This window comes from Haliotis asinina, chromosome 6 (assembly GCF_037392515.1).
Source record: "Haliotis asinina isolate JCU_RB_2024 chromosome 6, JCU_Hal_asi_v2, whole genome shotgun sequence".
NCBI lineage: Eukaryota > Metazoa > Mollusca > Gastropoda > Lepetellida > Haliotidae > Haliotis > Haliotis asinina.
Window position 1 is genome coordinate 5,435,119 of NC_090285.1, and position 25,032 is coordinate 5,460,150.

At 40.3% G+C, this 25,032-nt stretch overlaps 2 protein-coding genes across 3 annotated transcripts; both read left to right on the forward strand.

The window, feature by feature from the left end:
- Positions 1-3,245: 3,245 nt before the first annotated feature.
- On the forward strand, positions 3,246-8,850 carry LOC137286780 (serine protease inhibitor dipetalogastin-like). The gene is made up of 4 exons (XM_067818772.1): positions 3,246-3,282; positions 4,972-5,083; positions 8,175-8,294; positions 8,814-8,850. The coding sequence occupies exons 1-4, from the start codon at positions 3,246-3,248 to the stop codon at positions 8,848-8,850; spliced, it is 306 nt and encodes a 101-aa protein (XP_067674873.1).
- Positions 8,851-11,955: 3,105 nt separating this feature from the next.
- LOC137286906 (organic cation transporter protein-like) lies at positions 11,956-24,621 on the forward strand. 2 transcript variants are annotated; one of them, XM_067818928.1, is made up of 10 exons: positions 11,956-12,176; positions 14,240-14,465; positions 17,372-17,475; positions 17,670-17,824; positions 18,512-18,680; positions 19,004-19,216; positions 19,589-19,815; positions 21,593-21,774; positions 22,761-22,912; positions 23,996-24,621. In XM_067818928.1, exons 1-10 carry the CDS (start codon positions 12,028-12,030, stop codon positions 24,075-24,077), a joined length of 1,659 nt encoding a protein of 552 aa, XP_067675029.1. In that variant the 5' UTR covers positions 11,956-12,027; the 3' UTR covers positions 24,078-24,621. The 2 variants fall into 2 exon arrangements, with proteins under 2 accessions (XP_067675029.1, XP_067675030.1); XM_067818929.1 differs by lacking the exon at positions 22,761-22,912 and having other exon boundaries at positions 23,996-24,120.
- The last annotated feature ends 411 nt before the right edge of the window (positions 24,622-25,032 follow it).

Consider the following 25,032-nt stretch of genomic DNA (forward strand, 5'->3'; position numbering starts at 1 on the left):
TAAACGGATATGAGTATGGTCTCTGTAATCCTTTGCTCATTCATAACCTGTGCGGTTGAGACAAACAATACTCAGCCAACGGGAGACTTGAAATGTCTTCGGGAAAGTGGATTCATCATACAATGGGTAGTGTTCTCGCAGGATAAAGCAAACGGATATTTTCGGTGGGGTCATATACGGATACCGATGCAAATTAGAGAGGTCATATGCAAATTTTCACACTGTAAACAAACATGGCGTCACTACTTTCACGCTGTAAACAAACATGGCGTCACGCCCATCTATCGGCGATCGTGACGGCCGTGGTTAAGGTAGTGTGAGTGCCTCGGTGAGAGAAAATTGTTGTCTCGTAATGATAAATGGGACTACGAATTCACCAACAGCGAAACGCAGGCGTCTTGCAATCATTGACTCGGACAGCAGCCAGGAAAATGTCGAATGAACTGTTTGACAAGTGTGCTTACAAAATGCCTCGCGAACATTATATTTGTTGTTCAAAAGTGTAACTGAAATTTTCCCTAATTCCACACGTGTTTTTTTTTCTTACTTTCAAACTAAGTTAATATTTGTTGACAACAATACGCTCTTTAACATAAAAGCTGACTGGGAACTATATGACGTAACGCAGTCAAATGAGTGATCAGTAGAAAACTGCGTCACTGAGCTTATGACGTCACGTATTACTACACACATATTTGTGACATCATAGATATTCGGGCACATCTCAGGAAGTTTAGTTTCATGATCTGTGGCAAATGAACTCACATTTTTTAAAATTTTAAAGTAAGAATGACATTGTATGATAAATAGGTTAACATACTCGTGTGTTTTGGGATGATTAATATCCTGCATTAGGAATAAACACTATGTATTCAGATCGCCAAGGTTCGGTAAATACACCTCATTATGAAACTGACAAGGATGATGTTAATACAACGCAGTTATGTTACCAAACCCTTATCATAATGTAACAGTTTTGTCAATATGGTAATAATTCATATACGTTTGATCTAGCATTTAGAAAGGTAGCACATATAGGATGAATCTAACTTTGGTCAAACGTAAGTTAAATCTGAGTCACACCTTGGTAATATGGGCCTCCCATTACACATTTATTTAAAGTAATGTGAACCAAGTATTGTGCATAATGGAAACTTCTGTGTAATCATATTTTAGTACTGATAATTAGGACCGATAAAACATTTACAAATGATCCTTCACCTATTGCAATATTCATATTTCCAGTCCCAGTAAATTTCGAAAAGATTCGGAAATTTCTGCACAGAGTACGATTGAAAGGCAAGTATAAAATTCTTTATCCTTTATCAACAGGTATCTTAGTAAAGTTATTTACACGTCATTGTCTGTTTACTAAGGCATTCGATAGTGTTGTGACGGTCGTTTGCAGTTATGGTCAGTTTGGAAATCTAGAGGTGTTTCTCCTAAAAGGGTTAACTCTATACAGTCCATCTATTCAGCCGATAAGACTTAAAAAGTCTATCAAACCAATGAGCTTTCAAATCACTGCAACAGAGTCGGAGACGAGAATGGATAATTTGTTATTTTGGTCCATAGTTTAGGTGAAAGTTAATAAATTTCGTTAGTTGTAACATCGAGGTTTTGATAAAGTTTCAATATTTCAGAACGTAGGGAATTCCATGGTGTTACTGCATCAGGCAGAAATGATTTGACATACGTCGTCGATGCTGATCGCGCTCATAAATTTCGCCTGAGGTTATAATCATTGGTATTAAGTGTTGTAGGTAAGAGGTTACAACGATATTGAGGGAAGACAGATTATTCTTCCTTTTAATGGATGCTGTCATTTAAGAGATCCGTACCGCGTCCACATTCCCGCAACGATTTTTGGTTGCTTTCTTATAGATCATGTTGTGGCGTGTTCATCGTACTGCACCACTTATTGATTGCAACGCATCCAAATTCAACTTAACTGGTAAAATAGACTGTTCCTGAGTACAACTGGTAAATTGGACTGTTCCTGAGTACAGCTGTCCCAAACGTGGCTGCAATAATGAAACATCTGATATGAAAGATTTGTTGATAATTTCTAAACCTTTTTGCGATAATCGCTATTTCAGACGTCTTTAGCAGTTAATCAGTGGACTAACTTACTGAATAACATCTCATGAATTATACGGTAACCTTGAAATATTTGATATGAAAATAGCTCCTATTTTGTTCGATGGTGCCAAGGTCTGGAGATTCTGTCAGAATGATTACGTTCACTCTGTGCGCACACAGGCTTGCAAACAGTTCTTTTGCGTTAATATCACTACACCTAATAATAAAGCTGTCTGTATATTATGTCTGATTCTCGTCATCCCCCAAATCTTAAAGCATGATGTTGAAGGCTGTAGATCGTAATGGACTTAATTGACTTCGAAGTGTCGACATCAATTGTAAAGTTTTGGGGTTTGGTTTTGTTTGGGAACTTTAGTTTGTTAATTCTCATACATCGTTTTTATGTGTATTTGTGAGTCGGCTTAAATGTAATCGTGAGCAGAATTGGCATTGTTCACTTCAAAATGGCGGAAAAATCTATGTCGTATTCTTTCTTCAAAATATAGGTATTGCAACATAGAAAGAAATGAAATAATGTATTAACAATGCGATGAAGGATAAATGCCAGTTTGTCCTCTTGTGTTCCAAGCTCAGACAGCTCCGCCATTTAACCATAAACCTGTTGTACTAATGCAAGTAAAGCTAAAGTCAAACTCCTCATGTCATCATCACAGTGTACTGTGATATATAATTTGGCTAGCTTCATTTATCGGGCAATGCATCTCAAATGTTAACATTCATAATCTGTACTGTACGCACCATGTGGTGGCATGCACATTGTAACCTATGTAGATATAGGCCGATGGCCTACATTTCTGTAATAAATTAATTTAACTGGATATTGGAAATCCTGTGTGGTCAAAGCATTTCCTGAAGAATTAAGTTTTCAGTTCAATGTCTGCGAATCCGCTCATAGCATATATAAAAAGGGTGAGTGTGCTTATGGCAATATATAATTAGCACGTTTCATGGGTGCAACTTCATATGAAATAAGTTTGGATCTACCAGGTAACCAACTCAAATCCGGTCATAGCATCTATTTCCTGTTGTGTTTACATTTATGTCAGTGGCGCACTATCCACGATTTCGTTACGTGTCAGATAACACCTTTGTATAAATGGCGGTGTGTTGCAGGATCTTTGAACACAGTGTTAACTGACGATATGGGTCACTGGATGAAGTACCTCACAATACTGGCAGGTATGTCGTATTTCACAGCATTTATAAATGAGGCATTGTGCCACTGGGCCATGCCACTGGTTGATATGTTTTTTCTTAATGCTACATGCATCAATAAGTATTCTGGTAATGATGTTCAAAAACTTGTGTCTTCATATAAATACTTAGATATACATTTGTCAAGGTCTGGATCTTGGTATCAAACTCAAAACGTTTTATCGCAACAAGCGAACAAAGTACTTTGTATGTTACAATCAAAGGTTTTTAACTTTCCTGTTGGTATCGCAACAAGCGATCAAGTAGCATGCATGTTACAATCAAAGGTTTTAACTTTCCTAGTTTGCCATGTAATGTTCTATTTCATTCTTTTTATGGTAAACGTCATCCACCCTGCACTGAATATTCTTGACGCATTGTGCATGCATGCATCATGGTAGGTTTGTTGCCAAATATTAGCATAGAAGAGACAAAACCTTTTCCATTATCCTACCTCACCGTCTCAAACAATCGCTATCAGTCAATACAGGTTAGCAGAAACATAATGTATATAATCTGCTGGGCACTTTGGGTTAAGAATTCACTGTACCAGTGCGACTATGGATATGTCTACATAGAACCAGGTGTTGTATTATTTTCTAGCATAGATGTTCTGACCAAATATGAAATATGAATAGCAGATTTTCAAAAATATAACTTAAAATTTTATCTTACTTTTCAATTTTATCCTTCTTCTGAACCGTGTCAATACACATAAAAGGTGAAGTCATGTAGAATAGCTTTAGGTCAAGCATGGACATAGTAATCGTGGATCAATGATATAAGAATATAGAAAGCAAAGATATACCATTTTCAGGTAGGTAGGTAGGTAGGTAGGTAGGTAGGTAGGTAGGTAGGTAGGTAGGTAGGTAGGTAGGTAGGTAGGTAGGTAGGTAGGTAGGTAGGTAGGTAGGTAATTGGGAAGGGCCAATAGACCCGATCAGATTTCCCGAGGATAAGTGCCTTTAAACAAAACCTCGGATGAGGTTTTGATCCAACGTATGTACCGACCCAACATATACTTTAGATATTAATATTTGGTAGTTATTGTTGAAATCAACTGGGACACGACCATACGACAGTCGTATACTGGGACAGTCGATACCATGCCTTGTACACGTAATGCACGTGCTCTGCACCCTCTAACCGCCTTGTGATTAACACGTGGTGTATAGTGACAAACAATCTCACAGCGATTTTTCGAATTAAACCGCCAAGCAGGTTGCAGGTTCGAAACAAACGGCACCATATTTTGGATTCATTTTCAATAATGTGATATTTTACGACCGTATTCAGTAATAGCAGACAAAGTTGTATCAATCTTCAAAACAAATAAATCAATTGCTGTTCCCCATAAAATTCCCCGGGATGCGTGCAAGTCTCTTGAAAATGCCCGGGTAGAGGTTTACTCGACCAAAGAACTGAATCTGGCGAGACAATAAGAGTGACGTCACTAAACGTTCATAAGGCAGGCTCTGCTCGTACACCTGAGAGAGTAACAATATTGTACGTGATTTATCGTCGCCATTTCATGTTGAAAGTTTTGTTGATCAAAATATTTTGCCTGTTTTAAGTGCGATTTTAACAAAAAGTCAACACGGGCGAAATTTGTACGTAGCCTCAATGCTGATCGATACATAGTAGCAATCTTGTTTCAATCTCTGTTTTATTTAGTTCTAACCAGCATCTGTCGAGGTCAGGACTGTTGTTGTGATGATACCAACAACCCTGTCTGCGGGGACGACGGCAACACCTACACCAATGAATGTTTCCTCCACTGTGCCGGGTACGCATACAGCATGTCTGGTTATAATAAATTTACCTCATATCATCACCGAGCCTCAAGCATGGAGGGGAGTCTGGGTCCATACCGCTAAAATATCCAATTATTGGATATTTTTTACCTTCACAATATCCATACCAATGAATATTGTTATCAGATGTTGTGTTTGCTGTCAAGCAAAGACAAAAGAAGGGTTTTGAACGTGTAATGCAAGGGGTTTTACAACACTAAATCGTTGATTCATTATTAAGGTATGCAGACAGTTTTGGACATGATAATTACCGCTAAGGGCGCACATAGAGAAAACGTCTTCTCACAATCACTAATTCTTGTAGACAATTACACCTTGCTGTTGTGCTTTAATACTGCGGTGAAGGCGTCCGACGGAAATTGTTCCCAGGACTGCGCATGTCCGAGACTCCTTTCACCTGTCTGAGGCAGTGATGGCATGACGTATGGCAACCTTTGCCTCATGGAGTGTCAAGGGTGTGTACATAAGGAATATGTGCTCTTCAGATTAGAAACACTTTATAAGGACTGGAAAAATACGACCATTTTAATGGGATATATGTATATCCATATATTCATCACCAGATAAATTTAAAGTCTTTTCGTGTTTACCTTTGCCAGTGGATATTGTTCAGAGGTATGTTTTTCATGCTTTATGCTAAGGACAAAAACATGGGGTTGATCAGTGTCATGAATGAACTGCTACAATAGGAAATCGTTGATACATGTATTAGGTATGAACTCAGTTTTGAGATTATTAATTCCCTTACATGTACATAAGGGGAAAACGGCGTCTGATTTCAGGCAGCAATTATTTAGATATGGTAGATTTTCTGGCAATCAAACCTTATTGTTGTGTTTCAACAGTGAGAGGAAGGTTTCCGACGGAGAATGTCCCGAGGCTTGCACCTGTCCAAAACACTTTTCACCTGTCTGCGGCAGTGATGGTGTGACATATAGCAATCAGTGCCAACTAGAGTGTCAAGGGTGTGTATATTTGGGGTGTATGGGATATCCTATACAGATTACTGGATAATGTCTTAGGCTATAATTAAGTAATCATTGGACGCTGACATCGTTTAGGCATATACTTCGATTATTAATACGCTCAAAAGGGCACATACAGAGACCGATATGAGACTCTTAGCACCTAATAAACCATGCACACCTGTCTACCTTACTGTTGTGCTTTAAAAGTGCGATGGAACTAGTCCAAAGGTCTGTGTCCGTCCAAACGTCCTTACACCTGACTGTGGTAGTGATGGCATGCCGTGTTACAACCAATGCATTATGCTATGATGTCATAATCCTTGCTGTAGTACCTAACCCTGTGACTTGTTACAACTTCCGCCAGCTGGAGTGTCTAACATTTGGTATGTGTGTTCAGCAATATTACTGACACTTTACAACAGCCATTTCAATTAGTTATGTGTATATTCAAATATTGACTACCAGATACAATTTTAAGTTGTCATCAGAATATTTCCCTTTTTACCGTTACCGTATCCATGATAATCAATACTGTCCGGAGATGCATTTATGCTTTATGGTGACCAAAGAGCCCAAATATTGTGTTAATCGCTATAATGAAGGAACTGTTATAATACTAAATCGTTGATTCATCTTACAGATATATATTCAGTTTTAGAGAATATTGATACGCTTACAGGTTTGTATAGAGTAAACGATGTCATACTTGTAGTAGTAAATAATCCAGGTTAAATTTCCTACCATTACTCTCTAATGCCGTGCTTCAATAGTGCGATGAAGGAATCCGAAGGAGAATGCCCCAAGGTGTGTGCCTGTCCAGAAATACTTGCACCTGTCTGTGGCAATGATGGCGCAACCTACGATAAAGAATGCCAGCCGAATTGTCAAGGGTGGGTACATCTGGGATGGATGGTGTTTTTTTGTTCTTTTTGTTTTTTGTTTTTTTGGAGTTTTTTTTGTTTGTTTGTTTGTTTTCTTTGTCTTTGTTTTGTTTTGCTTTTTGGCTTTTAGTTTTGTTTTACTTTTTGTCAGTTTTTTTCTTTGTTTTTGTTGTTTTTGTTTTGGGGTTATTTGTTGTTGTTTGCTTGGGTTTTAAGGAGACTGGCTACTGTCTTCAGCTGCAAACAATCATTGCTTTCATACCTTTACCATATCTATACCAAGGACTATTTTTATTAGGTTCATGGTGTTTTGTTAAAAGGGGTTTGTCAGCTGTTAAAAATATCGTTCATTCATCAGTTTGGTATGCACTGTCATGGATATGATAAATTCGCTCCAAAGTGCACAAACAGAAAATGATGTCCTACCTCAAGCCGTTAGAAGTCCTTGTAGACTCCCACAAATAAACTTTCCGCTTGTGTTTCAACAGTGCGACGAAGGTGTCCGAGGGAGAATGCCCCAAGATTTGCATCAGTCCGTCTGTCTTCGCACCTGTCTGTGGCAGCGATGGCGTAACTTATGTAAATGAATGCCACCTAAAGTGTCAAGGGTGTGTACTTCTTGCAGCCTTCTGCAATTAAACATTATTGTTGTGCCTTAAAAGGGCGACGAAGGTGTCCGATGGTGCGTGTTCAAAGATTTGTGCCTGTCCAAAATTCCTTTTCACCTGTCTGTGATAATGCCGCCAAAGTGTGTTACAACAACCGCCTCATGCTATAATCACATAATCTTTGCTACCAGTGCCTGCTCAAATATCAAGGGTGTTGTATACTGTGTGCTTCATAATCCCCAAAACATTTACAAGGATTGAGAAATGCGATCATTTCAATGAGTTATGTACATTCATGTGCTAATCGCCAGATAACGTCTTGAGGTATCATCAAGTAATCTTTTCCTGTTTATCTTCACCATGCAAATGAAAGTTGTCCAGAGGTCTTTTTTATGCTTTAGTGTAACCAAAGAACAAAACAACTTGTTTATCACTATAATAAAAGAAGTGTCGTATTATTATATCGATGATCCATGTTTAAGCTAAGTTGTACTCAGGTGTGGAGTTTATGACGCTTGCATGTCCATATAGAGAAAACGATGTCTGACTTGCAGTCCTCGTTGAATTTCCTTCCCATCATTACTCTCTAATGTTCTGCTTCAATAGTGCAACGAAGGATTCCGAAGGAGAATGCGACAAGGTTTGTGCCTGTACAGATATCCGTGCACCTGTCTGTGGCAGTGATGGCGTGACTTATGACAACCTTTGCCTGCTGGAGTGTCAAGGGTGTGTACAATTGGGATGTGGTTTTCAGATTAGATAAACTACAGTCCTTTCATTTAGTATTATATTTATTCATTACTGGGTAATGTCTTTAGCTGTTTTCAAATAACGTCTGCTTCTTTTCAGTATCTTTTATAAGATATAATTTTGTTCACTGGATTGTCTGGTCCAGACTCGATTATTTACAGATCCAGGCCATATAGCTGGAATATTGCTGACTACGGCGTAAAACTAAACTCACTCAGTTACTGTCCGTGACAGTGATGGCATGACGTGACAATGCATGCCAGCAGGTGTGTGAAGAGTGTGTATATTCAGAATGAGTGTTGTTGAAATAATGAATATTTAACAAACACGATCATTCCAGTGAGTCATTTAACTTTTACCTCCAATGACGCCTCATTCTAAGATCGATTATGACCACGTGATTACTAAATCTTCCAATATCTTGCATATGTTAAGCAATTGTCGAATGTTTACGTAGGCACATTTGTGTTGCAGTGGCATTTTTTCCTTTTACAGAGGCGTCACCTTGGACTCAGTTGGTCCCTGTGATTGAACGTGACTGAGAAAAGATGCTAATATTCTTTGGTTTCGTTTTCAAAGACTGGTTATTTTCAAAGTATCACAAATATATCGCAAAATCAAATTAGAAAGAAAATAACAATCAATAACGTACTGTTAGTCCAGTCAATCAATAACTCAAAAATCTCAGACAAAAACGCTTTCTATATATCCGTTGGAACGGAAACCTGCACAGTTTACTTTATGCTAAACGCTTGAAAACTAGAAATTATGACTCAATATCTTCACAGTGCTTTCACAAACCAATAACACTCCACACAGTTGTCACACCGACAACCCGACCTTTGGCTTGAAAGCCTTCAGCACACACACGTATAAGCAATATGAAGCTTGACTCAAGAAAATTGATATGATGCCACATACTTTGGAAGCACAGACCGACAATCTCAATGGACGGCAGGAATCCGCATTTACGAATTTCACGCTATGTGTCAGTAGTGCGTAATAACAACCACGGTTTGTGAAACACCCCTTTACGATGTATGACAAATCATAATATTGTCTGAGAAAGACAGTGGCTTCTAAATTATACTCATCTACTCTATACTGCAGTCGGAATATTTTTATTCGTCCACTCTAAATAAACGTAAAACGTTTGCAACCTCTCAGAGGAAATTATACGTTTAGAATTCCATATATCTTGCTTCCTAGTAAAGCTCTGTATAAGGGTTTCAAGATGATTTACGCCCTACATTCCCAAGAGACTGAAAAAGCGAATGATTTTTAACTGGTTTTAGTTAAATATATTCCGTTCCAGCATCCTTGTTTATTGTATTGAGGTTACAATTCCGTCTTTACCTCACGGCGACAGCTGGAAATCCTTTATCGAAATTCTTGAGTCGACTAGGGTTCTTTTACGTAACTATGATTTATTGCTTTCAAATTCAAACCAAGACACCGTCTATACATTTCTGGGAAGACACCCATTAAAACCATTTCAAAAAAGATTTCTTCCTACAACCACCAGGTGATTAATGTTCCTGGAATTGTTTTCTGGCTACCTTTGACTTTATCCCCCTGTGCTCTCTAAAGCTGGCGTTATCTCTGCGCCTCTACCATGTGTTGCATGTGTTGACAAGTGCGACATTTACTTTGTATTTGTCATATATTTCTACACCTCATGTTTCATTCAGTGAAAGGATGTGACAAGGTATTAACGATTTGTCATTTGTCAGCAATATAAACACATCCGTAAGATAGAATTTGAGACTACTTAATGGTTTAGAATGTGAAAAGTGTTAGTCCGAATCAATAGTCTATGTTCTAAAATTACAAAAGTTATGTTGTTCTACCGTTCCATTTCTTCAACATTATGTGTTTGGGTCAATTCTCATCTGTATTCCAATGTATGTTCTTAGTCCATTACATTTTTATTTATGTTCTTAGTGTTAGTGTTCTCAGCCGCAAAGCGTTAACTGAATGCTGTATGTTAGTGGTTTGTGCATTATTATTACAATATTTTTCAGATGCACGCAATGGTTCATGCGCTATTTCACTTGTACCTATCAGTGCCCTGTTACACAGGTTCAGAAATATAGTCAATACGCATGTTTGACGATGTAATTCTACCATGAAACATCATGAAGTCGATGTTCCTAATGCAAGCAGCAGTCCAGGACCGACACCAGCACCGACACCAGCACCAGCACCAGCACCAGCACCAGCACCAGCACCAGCACCAGCACCAGCACCAGCACCTGCACTAACACTAGCACCAGCACCAGCACCAGCACCAGCACCAGCACCAGCACCAGCACCAGCACCAGCACCTGCACTAACACTAGCACCAACACCAGCACCAGCACTAGCACTAACACTAGCACATCATCAGCACCAGCATCAGCACCAGCACCAGCACCAGCACCAGCACTAGCACTAACACTAGCACCAACACCAGCACCAGCATCAGCACCAGCACCAGCACCAGCACCAGCACCAGCACCAGCATCAGCACCAGCACTAGCACTAACACTAGCACCAACACCAGCACCAACACCAGCACCAGCACCAGCACCAGCACCAGCACCAGCACCAGCACTAGCACTAACACTAGCACATCATCAGCATCAGCACCAGCACCAGCACTAGCACTAACACCAGCACCATATCTATAACCCCTTTCTTAGCTATCAATCATGAATACGTCATGCCACAGTGTGAAACTCCATCTGTCCAGATGAAGCGCACCCTTTTGAAGAGGTTTTTCAATAGAGAACATTGTTACGCAAGCAGGCACCTTTCCATTGGGTAACCAGCTGAAATACCTCCCTTCAACCGGTTGTCAGTTCTTTATACAAATATGAGAACAATCTAGGGAAGATTTTGCAGCTGTTAAGCGTTTACATTGGTTTCTGACAGTTATTTAAAATTACTTTCCAGTTTACTGGGTTTCTTCAAATCGACAGAGTAAGATGTTTCGAATAGGTGTTTGATTCAGTGCAGAAACATGCTTAAATCGATCAGTCAGTAACAGAATATCTGTTAAATTATATGTGTTGGCAATCAGTATTACTAATCGGTCCGTATTCGCAATGCCGTTACAGTTTTAGGTTATTTCATTTCCTCATGTATATGTGCGTACAGTGAACTCAGAGTTGAATGAGGTGTGCTTATTTCAGTTTAGCAGGTTCTTGAGAGACATGTAGAAGTTCGCATTCAAGACACAATATTATGGATATCAAGTTTTCTTGATGGTATACACACCGATTCCGGGCTTGCTCTTGCCCCTTCGTCTCATTGTTTTGTTGAGCATGGTGGCCAAGGCGCACCTCAATCTTCAACGAGGGTAGTTCATACCGTGCGTGTATGTGGTAGCCAGAACTCAGTGATACAACAGTCCATCACGATGAAATTTGACGAAATTCTTGAGGATCATCTTGGGGCGTTTTGCATTCAACACATTTACATGTTAATAGGATGTGGGCTTCGACTGACGTGTTTACTTCTTACCGTGGGTTAGGTTTGCGAAATATTGTTCTTTCGTGTAGTGATAAAGCACTTTCTGTTGTCCCAATGTTCTCTGACCCATGTACGCAAACGTAGCTTCGTCGCAGTGCTTTTCAGAGCATGGTGACCTATTCAACAATGCACATCTTCATCGTTCATACAGTAGGAACGTAAGAGCTAGATCAGAGTGATACAGCAGTCTTTCATGATGAAGTTTGATGAAATTCTTGAGGATTACCTGGGCGCGTTTGGTCTTCATCAGAAACGCCTCTACCTGTTAATGTGTACGCCTGCTCTATTCTGCGCATTGCAGTTGATGAGCCCTGTCTTTACCCTCGACATTCCTCGACACAGGTGAGATCATGCTGGCAAAGAAAACGACTTGTAACCACACTTTAGAAGTCAATTATCAGCACCACCCAGGTGAGCAGGCATGCAGGCACGTACATACGTACGTCTTCCATATGCGCTAGGCTGTTGTATTTGGGCGGTTGAATCAAACATGGTGCTGGTGTCTTTCAGCTCCCTTGTTTTTCGCTGTTTTTGGTACTGTTTTATATCTCTCAAACTCAAGGAATATTGAATCACTTACTTCACAGCAAGTTCTAACGTGTCGGTTAAAGTGCCCACTGAGCACACAAAAAGTTGTATCTACCTTAGACTATGTAGGACTATGTAGTTCATATTTGCCTATCGAAATTAAGGGTGTTGCCATGCTTGTGAATGTAGAATGTACGCGTGCGTGCGTGCGTGAACCATGAGGATCTGTACAACAGGTTAACTCCACTCTTTAGATGTACAATACACAGAACATAGTAGTATATACTCCTGTGATCTAGGCTTTTGCTGGCTGCTGTGGAGATAGAGGGAGGGATAGCTGCAGTTTCAGTGACTATACAAATCTGTTGAATTCACAAGCGAGGACAGCGCTGGGCTATTCTCTACCTGCCATCATGTTTAAAATTAGCAGTATTATATCATAGACTGGAGGTGGATCTAGATTATAGAGGGTATTGTCTGGAACAACAACCGCATCTTGTATCTTTTCAAGGTGTTGGGCACGCCGTGCTGACTCCATTGACGGGCATGCTAGGGATGACCTATTTATGTCAATGCCACGCAGAAAGTTGAGATTATATCAAAAGATATTGTGCGTCAAGTGACCTATGTCTAAGCTTTCATGCCTAACTTAGCTTTTATAAGGTTATTTTTCAGCACAGTCATGTTAGTGAGTTAAGATTTAAAGCCACATCGGCAATATTTCAGTCATATCGTGACTAAAACTTGTCCCAAATCCATGGTACATGTAATGTTTAAAACCATGTGAACGAAGTTTAGATTATGGTAAAATGAGTTAACAGTAACTGGGATATGCCTTTAAAAGTAGAAAACTATTTTTGAACAATACAATGTAGAAAGTAACTGGGATATATCTTTAAAAGTAGAAAACTATTTTTGAACAATACAATGTAGAAAGTAGCTGGGATATATCTTTAAAAGTAGAAAACTATTTTTGAACAATACAATGTAGAAAGTAGCTGGGATATATCTTTAAAAGTAGAAAACTATTTTTGAACAATACAATGTAGAAAGTAACTGGGATATATCTTTAAAAGTTGAAAACTATTTTTGAACAATACAATATAAAAAGTAGCTGGGATATATCTTTAAAAGTAGAAAACTATTTTTGAACAATACAATGTAGAAAGTAGCTGGGATATATCTTTAAAAGTTGAAAACTATTTCTGAACAATACAATGTAGAAAGTAGCTGGGATATATCTTTAAAAGTAGAAAACTATTTTTGAACAATACAATGTAGAAAGTAGCTGGGATATATCTTTAAAAGTTAAAAACTATTTTTGAACAATACAATGTAGAAAGTAGCTGGGATATATCTTTAAAAGTTAAAAACTATTTTTGAACAATACAATGTAGAAAGTAGCTGGGATATATCTTTATAAGTTGAAAACTCTTTCTGAACAATACAATGTAGAAAGTAGCTGGGATATATCTTTAAAAGTTAAAAACTATTTTGGAACAATACAATGTAGAAATGGGCTATTGATCACCAACAACTGAAGGAATATCACAATGCTAAGGACTAAGAGTACTTTTGCCCCCCTCATTGACCCTAATTAGATTTATATCAAACCTTCAGTCGTTGGCGAAATCAACATAAATTATGAATTATAGCAAAAAAATATTACGTTTAAAGAATGAGTAGGAAAAGTTGAAATTTACTTGAATTTCCGTTGGATTGCAGATAACGCTGCCCCACTCCCTTCTCACCCTCCCTCTCTCTCTTACTCACTCTCTCTCTCTCTCTCTCTCTCTCTCACTCTCTCACACACACAGACACACATAGAGGCGCGCATTAAACATTATATCTGTGCATTCTTTTTTTGCATTCTGTAGATGCGCTCTCCCCGGTGTCAGCAACGACACATACGCTGTCCAAGGACCTGACCACGAGCTCCTCCTTAACGCCACCATACCCTGGAAGACGGAGAAAGGCGTCAGTGTCAGAGACTCCTGTCTCATCTACAAGGACGATGCTTCAGGAGGTCAGAACAGAACGACCCAGGAATGCAGCGCCTGGGTGTACGACAACTCCGTCTTCAAGAACACCGTAGTAACGGAGGTAGGCTGAGTCTGTGTGGTATCATACTGCTATATTCCTTCTGTTTCACGGCAGGAGACACCAGACACGGGTTTCACACCTTGCCATCGTTGTACACTTGTACCACGGGACTTCCCGATCGCCCCGACAGATGTATAATAAATGGATTAATTCCTTTATTTCCTCCAGAAATGACAAGATTTACAATATCCCTGCCGTTGCTCAGAGACGCTTGTATATACGTTAATATAACTATAAACCCCGGTAATGCAAGGTTTATAGGTACATATATCACCTATGTTCACAAATGACAGTTATTGATGCACAGCTGTTGAAAAGAGGGTGTAGTCTAATAAATGCTTTAAGTGAAGAAGATACATTCCCAATTAGTCACTCTTACATTTCAGATAGGGTTTGTGTTGAACCCACAAATACTGCAAGCTCACATTTCTCACACTAGAAGTCAATTTGAATATAACTTTCAACAGTTATCAATCAGGGTTTGGGAAAAACTCATTTTGTTCATGTAAACTACCGGGCAAAAGAAAGTTATCACCAGCTTTAATTGGCTCAACAGTAAAAACAGTAGCGTATATTTCTGATAACTGATGTATTGACAGAAATCATTGTTTGATAATCCGAATGAAAATTCATATCATGTCATTTTGCAATCTCCCTCAATACACGAAAAAAGAGTCAAGGGGTCCAAATTAAAAAATACACAAATCACACTTCTTTCAAAAAGGTCATAAAGAGTCATTTTATGGCACAGAAGTCAGGAAACACGTTAACGTTAACATTGTTGGGGTACTCTCGAACAATCCTGGCGGTGTGAGGCCTTGCGTTGTCATGCTGCAAAAGTAATCGTCTTGGTTGCTGTTGAATAAAGGGCACCACAACAGGTCTCAACACTTCATCCATGTATCGCTGACCAGTCAAATTTCCACGGATGATAACCAATGGTGTTGTCACCTGGCCACAAATGCCACCCAATACCATGACACCGCCACCTCCAAATGGTTGAACTTCTCTGACCCAGTTCGGTGCCAGTCGCTCGCCCCTTCGTCGAGACAGAACCGACTTTCATCTGTAAAGAGCACCCTTTCCCAGTCGCGTCGCTGCCACCGACGCACAGTTCGTGCCCATCGCAGTCTGCGTTCACGGCCATTCCACGGAAGGGTCGGTAGGTTCATATCCCGGCTACACGAAGTCATCGAAGGACAGTTCGCCTGCTGTTGGCATGCCCTAGTGCCGTCGCCGCCGTTTACGTCGCCGTCACGAATCTGTTCCGGAGGTGAATCTGTCGGATGTAGCGGTCTTCGGCTGGTGCTGTCACTCTCGGTCTTCCCGATCTTGGTCGGTCTTGAGTCTGTCCTGTCTGTCGGTAGCGGTTTAGCAACTCGCTAATGGTGGCCTGGCTGCAGTTGAAGGTTCTTGCCAGGTGACGTTGAGAAGCCCCCATATTCCCCATACCAATTGCTCTATCTCGTTGCGCCTGTGTAAGTCTTGGCACATTGTTGATGGATTTTTGCTAACTGTATGCTTGTTCTGTCCAACGTCCGTATTTATGCGACAATCATGCACGTGCATTTCGACCAATGTCCCGAAGACACGTTTTTCACGTTTTGCAAAATGCATGATTTGGAAAGCTGCGTTCGGGAAGCTGTGTTGTTGTTGGGAATATTTCCTACGTGGGATCAAATCTGTTTCCATCTTTGTGTCTTTTATACAACTAACTTTAAAGTGATAACTTTCTTTTGCCCGGTAGTTTATATGTTCTCAGAGTGCCTTTCATAATCACTATGTCACTATGTACTTCATGCAAATATTGTTGAATGACATGTATTTGTACGCACTCGTCTGAGAATTAGCAGCTTGCATTTGTCTAAGTATCCTCTTAATGGCCGCTATTTGCTGTGGTTGAATCAGTTGGTGATACATGGCCTTCATTCTTTGAGTGTTCTCAACGTGGGTGGTATTTCAGTTGGGTATGCCACCAAATATCTAAGGTACTCGGTAGCTGGTTCAGCGCCATATTCAAAATACAAATACAACCGGGATAAAGGTCATAGCTACATTTATCTTCTACTGATTTGAGAGAGCTGACTGTTGTTTCGGTTAATAAATTGCCGTGATAAAGGTATAAGAAATCCCCTCTGAACCAGCAAAATATAACACAGACAGGACTAAAATATTCAATGATATACTGAGCAAACAATGAGCAAGTCACAATGAATCACAATACAGATTTCTAGTACAATGAGTCACTAGTCTAAGGCAATGGGTCAGAAATATAAAAAATAAGTCGCCAGAATCGTTGTATTACAGAAAGTCAGTAGTCAGGCAGACTGTGTCAAACTATGGTGATGTAGATGATGTTGTTGATAAAGAGGCGTTGCTAGGCAGAGGCACACCACTCCAGTAATTCCGAGTGTAAGTCCGTGTATGATTTTCGTGTCGCACAAAGAGACAACCAACCACTATATATACGACACACAGTTGAGAACATTCGAGAAAAATACGGCTGTCGCCATTCACTTCTCAAACAGGAAGTAAACAATAGATTGCCAAGGGCAGGTAACTCTGGATCGCTATCTCAAAAGGCCCTGCCGCAAAATATACTATTGCCGTGACACGAAATGTGACCCACAACTCAAACTCAAAATTCTAGAGATTGTGACCCAATGATAGCTATCACGTAATCGATGATAATACAAATTACCGAAAACACTCTCGTATCACTGTGCATTTGAAAATATCACACAATCATATCTGTAAATGTTAGTTTCGATTTTAGAATTACTCCCTCGTTCGTAACACGATCCGATGCCCCAGCAGAGGTCTTAGTATTGTTCACCAAATAGAGCGGTGCATGTGCTGTACTGATAGATGCTGTACAATAATAACTGTAAGTAGTTTATTTCCAGTTCAACATGGTTTGTGGCACCAGAGGACTCCTATCTCTGGCGGAGAGCATACAGTTTGCAGGACTTCTCTTTGGTTCATTGGTCTTCGGTATTATTTCAGATCTGTACGTATTGTCCAGTGTGAGGTCACATTGCGTCCTTTCTTAATATTCTGTTGAGGGTTTTATTTGACTATAGTGACTATTTGTAACTATAAGACGAACATCTTTTCTGAACAGAGAACACAATGAACTTAGAAGACATGAATTCAATTGTAATCCCCGTCCACACATGAACCGTTTGTTGTGACTTATTCTAGGTATGGCCGAAAGACGTCAGTGTTAGTTGCTGTGGTGCTCCACCTTGGCACAGGAATAGGGATTGCTTTGGCCCCAAACTACCTGGTGTTTGTCATAATCAGGTTCTTCAACGGTGCCGCCAGTATCACACTCTTCATATCCCCCTTTGTTTATGGTAAGTTTATTGGACAATACTTTTCTGCAGGGGTGGTAACAATTGGACAGGTGATGCCTACCCTTTTCCAGACCATCAGTGTGATTGCCGGTCCCCGGGTTTACAGCGATGCTTTCATGTCATCTACACAGCTATTTACCCTTTACACCAAGCTGAAATTGTGTCTAAATATAGCCATAGCTGGTTATTATTTGCACTGACGGTCTACATTTAATACAAGTGGGTCCAGGTTTCTGCTACTGAACTGAACGTCCATGAGGTCTAGCAGAAGCTTTAGGGTTTTCAAATATGCTGAGTGAAGAACAAAAGAATCGTTTGGTCGTAGACTTGCAACTCACCCTCAGTGTGTTGTTATACAAATCCTTTCCCCAATAATGTTCCTTTACTTAAGACACTATGTACTTCTTCACAGGAGTCGTCATTCTAAATTATCTAACTGGATTTTCCGGTTCATAGATCACTTGATTGTCTTTTTTCCCTCATAGCCGCAGTACTAGTGAGGAGTGTCAGACAAAACATGCATGAATTTTTCTTTGTCAGTTTGATGTATGATTAACAAGCAATGATAAGTGTACATTGGAACAAAGTATTACGGCAAGACATTTTTGTTTGGACCAAAGACTTCACCAACAAATTGAATGGAAGATGTCGGTTCAAAGCCCCAAACTCGGCATATTATCGTTTCAGTTATGGAAATCGTTGGTCCCTCTAAACGAACCTACGCTGGTGTAATCATCCAGTTCTTCTGGTGCTTTGGCATCTTTTTGGTTGGATGTCTTGCTTACTTCATCCGTGACTGGCATCACCTGCAGCTCACCATAACCGTCCCTGTAGCAGTTCTCTTGGGTTTGTACTGGTGCGTATATCATCTTCTTTTCACCTGCAACTCACCAATATCATCCCTCTCATATCCCTCATATCGTCTCGATACCTGTGAGTATATTTCGTTGGCTTTACCTGCCGTGTCATGCACTTAACCAAACATGCATGACAAAGTTATTCCGTTGACTTGTTTCTTTATAATGAAATATTTGCTGGTATTCTTTCTCATCTGAGTCTAAATCTCTCTCAGCTGACACATCTTTATTTACAGAAACCCGCCTACGGCCGTACCATTCTGTCTCTCACTCATTCTTTACTTTTAGATATTTACATTGATAAAGCTATGAAACCATTTAGGGCTGTTCCCGAGTCCCCAAGATGGCTGTTGTCAGTTGGGCGTGAGAGGGAGGCAGAAAAAATCCTGAGGATAGCGGCAGACGTGAACGGAGTGACTCTTCCACAGAAGCTGTTTGACAAGGACACTTTGGATGACGGTCCTAAGGCCAAGGTCACAGAGATGTTCACCTCCCGAGTGCTCCTTTTCAGGAGTCTCATCATCTTCTTCAACTGGTCAGTTTAACAGGATTGAGAAATGCAAGGGCGGGTGGTTTTTAATGCCGAGCCGATGATCTTTAAAGACAGTAAAGTTTCCAGTACACTAGGGTAAAGATTAGCGAACACATCCAGAATGCATACTGAAATATTGTAGGCAGATCGTTTTCAGACTAATACATATTCAGCCAGAACTGAATATGAATTTATAAAACTGTCACTCAAGACGAATTCCCTTTGGCATATGTTTGTACTTTGTGGCAAAAATATTGCAGGAAAACTTTTCACAGTATATAGGCTGTTAGGTAAAGAAATACATTGTGACGCACAGCCCTACTGACCATAGCTATTTAAAGGGCAAATATATCGAGTATTGATGTAATTAAACAGGTTTGTGGTCGCAGTTGTCTTCTATGGCTTGGTACATAACATTGGCACCCTTGTTGGTGACATCTTCCTCAACTTCACCATCGGCAACGTCATGGAAACTGCGTCCTACGTGTTCGTTCTGCTCCTGCTTGACAGAGTGGGCAGGAAACTTCTCCATTGTGGAAGTATGTTTATGGGAGGGATCGCCTGCATATGTGTCATTTTCCCTGTGACTTACGGAGGTCAAGGTTAGTTGCAAATCCTTTCCCGCCCTGTAATGCTTATCATGTCTGATCATTTTAAAGATGCTGACATATAGACACATCACGTAGGCAAAGGCTGCAAGCAAGCAAAGCAAAGAACATATATAAGACGTACATTTGCGCGTGCAAATAGCATGCGTAAATAGCATGGATGTTGTCACAGTTGTTCTGGGATTTGGCACAACCTGAGAGGAATGTCTGAGAGGGATGTTCCTGCTTGCGAGTCTGTTCTTCAAAGACTACTACTGTTACTTTACCGTTGTAAAACTTTACGGAATGTTGCTAGTTTGTTCAGTTAATTTTGGAGGCAAATGTTATGGAACTTTTTTTCTCCAGAGTTGGTCTGATGTTTCATTATAATGTTTGACTATGATTCACTGGTACCTCTTTTAACCCAAACAGACTATAGTCTAGATATTATCAGTAGTATTGGACTGGTCCTCGCGAACCCATCCGGATTCGCGCTGGATCCATGATAACTTATACACAAGAATGCACAAGTCATTGTAGGCAGGACGTCGCATGCCAGGAAAGGTCATTGAAGGGTGGGTGCAGACTACCTTTCATGAAACGGAAAGACAAAAGGAAAGTGCAACAAATAGTCTAATTCAAAAGGGTACAAGCAAGGACGAGGTAGTCATGTCACCCTCCATTGCCAATGGCGCTGAATGCAGCCGAATTTCAAATAACCTGTGCTCGACAGAGCCTGAGACCTGTTTTGATGAGTTTAGAGTGTGTGTATTGAAAATACATCACAGCAATGTGTCAACATTATATGCGCCGGGCCGGTCTAGATGGATCAAATTCATCTTGTATGGTATGCAATTTGCGCACCGGTTGTACACAATGAAAGTTAGTCAAGGTTTTCGTAAACAGATAGACGCCATAGATAAGATGTTCAGACAAGGAACATATTTCATGTTTACGATCGTCATGCTGAATCGCTGAGAACATATTATAATATGGACATTTTAAACAAGAGGAAAATCTTTCACTGAAAAAAAATATTTTGAAGTAGGTCTAATTATGGCTAGTGTGTAACCATGCGACTGACCAGCCATAGCAATGTGAACGTGTCAGCTTAACAATGTAGGAGTACCAGCCGCGCTTACTGATGGAGCTTCTCATTAATAAATTGCATGACCAGTGTACTGTATGTATTAAAGTTCAGATAGGATGTGTTGTACATTTGTTATTTCTAAAGGGAGTTATTTCAGAGAGATCATGGGTATTCCCTTCAGTAAATCTTTGTTATATCTCGGATCCAGCAACAATCTGGACGAGGTTCGCGAAGACCCGTCCTATAATACTATTATCCTGTTACTTTGAGTGAAACTAATTATTCAGTGAGAGTTGGCCCTTTCTGGAGACTCAGTAAATGAGTCTAAGGTGTTGTGACTCATTGGTATCGGTGTGACCCAAACAGACTATAGTCTGGATATTGTACTACTACTTTGTGTGAAACTAATGATTCAGTGTGGGCCTCTTCTGATGGCTCAGTAACTGAGTCGAAAACAATATATTCAGGCTGTTAATGAATCATTGAAATATACCTGACCATGTTCGCTTGCACGAAACTGGAGTGTTTGCACGAAAAAGTCATAACACGTAGAATGAAATAATCATTTTCTAAATCCATGTACAATCATAAAATGCCCATGGGTTCCCAGACAGTATCACACCAAAATGGTATAGCCCCTAGTATAGCTGTCTCGAGGGTCCCGAGCTATGAGTACACTCTCGTCTTTTTGTCCCTTTTCAGAGCATGAATGGATCACAGTGACTCTTTCCATGGTTGGAAGATTTGCAATTTCAGGAGCTTTCGCCATAGTGTATGTTTTTGCTGCTGAACTGTTTCCAACTGTTGTGCGCAACTCCGGAATTGGCGTGAGCTCCCTTTCAGGGCGTATCGGTCTGATCATCGCCCCTTATATTGCAGAATTGGTGAGGATAACAGGTTTTACATTTTTTTCCATTATGAAAATATCTGCACATATTCGTTCCCATTTGGATCTGTGTATGCTCATGATACCATGTGAAGCCTTTGAACTGTATGTGCCAATGATATTGCGAGGTATCTCGGTAAGCTTTCCGTATCGAGCCATAGTAATTCCTCTGTAGATGTCCATAATATCCCTTGGAGGCTTAGTAAGCATGTCGTTTATCCTCATGTAGCACGGAGTGTTAGTTGAATGACATGTATGATATATATTCTATGATGCCTCAGTATATAATTTCTTAATACGTGTGTTATAAATATGATCATGTCACATTTAATGTGATGCACTTTATTCTGCTCATCATCTGAGACGAAGCTTACATAACTCGTATCTTCTCATGACATCATAGAGGATCTGAGTACGCTTTCTGTATATGCTCATGATATCACATAGAGCCTATATAAATTGCTTGTGTATGTTCATAATATCATTTGGAGTTCATTGTGTATTTACGAAGATTTGATCTTCAGTAACCAATGCTTGTCGTAAGAGGCGACCTACGGCATCGGAGGGTCAGGCTCGCTGACTGATGATGTCCCAGTTGCGTAAATCGATGTTAATGCTGTTGAATGCAGGATTGTCTGGTCCAGACTCGATTATTTACAGGCCGCCGCCACATAGCTGGAATATTGCTGAGTGCGGCGTAAAACTAAACTCACTCACTCACTGTATCCACTCACGACATTACATAGAACCTCAGAGAGTTTACTCAAATGGTCACATTATCACATGAACGCCATTTTGTACATATGCTCGTTATATCACGTGACGCCTGTTAACCTAGGTAAGTCTACCGTAAATGGTCGTGAAATGGAGCTGTAATATGTGAACTGTATATTGTCATGCTATCACAAGGGATAAATCTTCTTTCGATAACGTTCTGAAGTGCTCAAAATAATGGATACAACCTTTGCTGATCTTGATGTGTAGGGTGCGTTGGTTGACGGAGACATCAGCAATGCCCTTCCGCTCATCGTGTTGGGCGTTCTGGCTTTGGTGGCGGGGATTCTTGCTCTCTGGCTGCCAGAAACTCGAGATCGCAAATTGCCCGAAACTGTTGAAGATGCTAAAGTTTTTAGCAAGTGAGTACATAATTCATTGAAACAGAAACGACAAACCCCTTTCCGGTTTCGAAAGAAATCTCTGCTAGAGTCGATGGTCCAAGTATGACTGTATGAAGTGTACGTATTGTACAGCAGTGTTACAGCTGCACTACGCAGTCTGTAAACAATCGAGTCTGGACCAGGCAATACATAATAACCCACGCTTTGTCTCCTTAGCTTCATTGCACGAAGGTGTGTTTGGGTTTACGACTTTGTCAGTTATTCCCGTCTGGGTCTTTCCCGTGTGTCCGTTTTCCAAAACTTAAATTTCGGAAATCTGCCCTAAAGTATAAATATCGGCAAAGTTATCGTGTTGAGTATAATTCCACTCGTTGCACAAATGCATCCAAAATAAGTTTTGTTTGTCCATGGTTAGCTGTTCCTCTTCCTTCGAAGATTAACAGATCTGCTCTACATTTAAGCATATTTCAGGCCTGAAGCGCTTTCGAAAGAGTCTCGACTTCTAGTTTTGACCATGTTGGTAATTACCTCTTTTAAACTCATCAGACTGGATTTTTTGTTTGTTTGGTTGGTTGGGGTTTTTTTCGCTCGACGTTGTGTCTCAACCAAATGAAGAAGGGCTGCTAAGTAACTAGTCCGGACCAGACAATCCAGTGATTGACACCAGTAACGCTATATACAGCTGGAACAACAAACAAAATCATCATCTTCGTATCGCATGGTGACAATTACTGGATTGTCTCTTCTAGATTCAATTTGCCTACAAACAACACCGTCTAGCTGCAGGAAACACACATATGCTCATGATATAGTCACATTTGTGCAGTCGACTCTGCTTTTGTCACAGTATTGTGTATTTGTTGCTTACCGCCGCACTCAGCAATATTCCAGACATATGGCGACATTCTGGAAATAATCGACAATCAAACACTAGCATCCATCTCTACTGGGATGCAATATGTGTCAAGCAAGTCAGCGAATTTGACCACTCGGTCCCGAATGTTGCCCCTTACTGCTGGCGTGGCTTGCTGAAGATCTTTCTAATGGGTCAGGTTGTATTATGAAGAGAATTGATGATAACAATGATGTTCTACTTTCCAGGAACACGGAAAGATTCTATCACCTGGACCATTCCTATGACACAATGGTGCAACATGACAATCCAATCTTTCATCGAGACTGAAGTGAAGAAAAAGGGCAGCTCACATCGTTATGTGTGTGTATGTTTGTGTGTGTTTGTGTGTGTGTGTGTGTGCGCACGCGCGTCAACACTTCCGTAAGAGTTACAAACCATTGTAAATTATCTATCTTCCTAAACGGGCATGCTTAATCAATATGAAACACATGGAAGAAACATTATGATATAACTCAGTCAAGAAATTGCTTTGCATCCGCCGTTTCCGACAATGTAGCTCCGAGGAGGGGAATTTGAGATGAGTCAGTCAAATGGGTATAACCATGGAACACCATTTAACCAGTGGACTACCCAACCGCCCTTTAAAGGACGTGACACCTTATGGATAACAACCTATATGTCAACTCCTCGGGGCTACCTCTTCAATGTGCATCACCAAGGAGTATCTGAAGTTGAATAACACGTATAAAGGTTGTTATCACGTTATCGTTTCATGTCTTTGTAGAGGTACTTCAAGATTCCACATACAGTTCACAGATAATGATTTTAACATGAACGCATTTTCAGAAAAAATAATAAAATTATTTTTTCGCACTTTGTGTCGAAAGTTTTCTATAAATGACGCGTGGATGTTTCACATGTTGCGGAGATATTCTTAGGGTTTCTGTAATACTGTCATACTGGAGCGTTCTGACTGCCTGTCATGTTGGTCCTGCATCGTCCACACATGACATACATCCTGTAGCGTTGTGTGTGCCTGCCATGTTTACCCTTGTATCGTCCACACACACATAAATATCATATTGGAGCGTTCTGACTGATTGTCGTGGTGTCCCTGCATCGTCCACACGATCTAAATGTCATATTAGAGGGTTTTCAGCTTGCTGACCGGGTTAATATCTTTGATCATGAGGACACGGCGTCAGACGTCAGATCAGAATTTTCGTGTCGGTACTCGGCGATTTTATGGCTGCTTCCGTGTGTTATGAGGAGAAGGATTGGG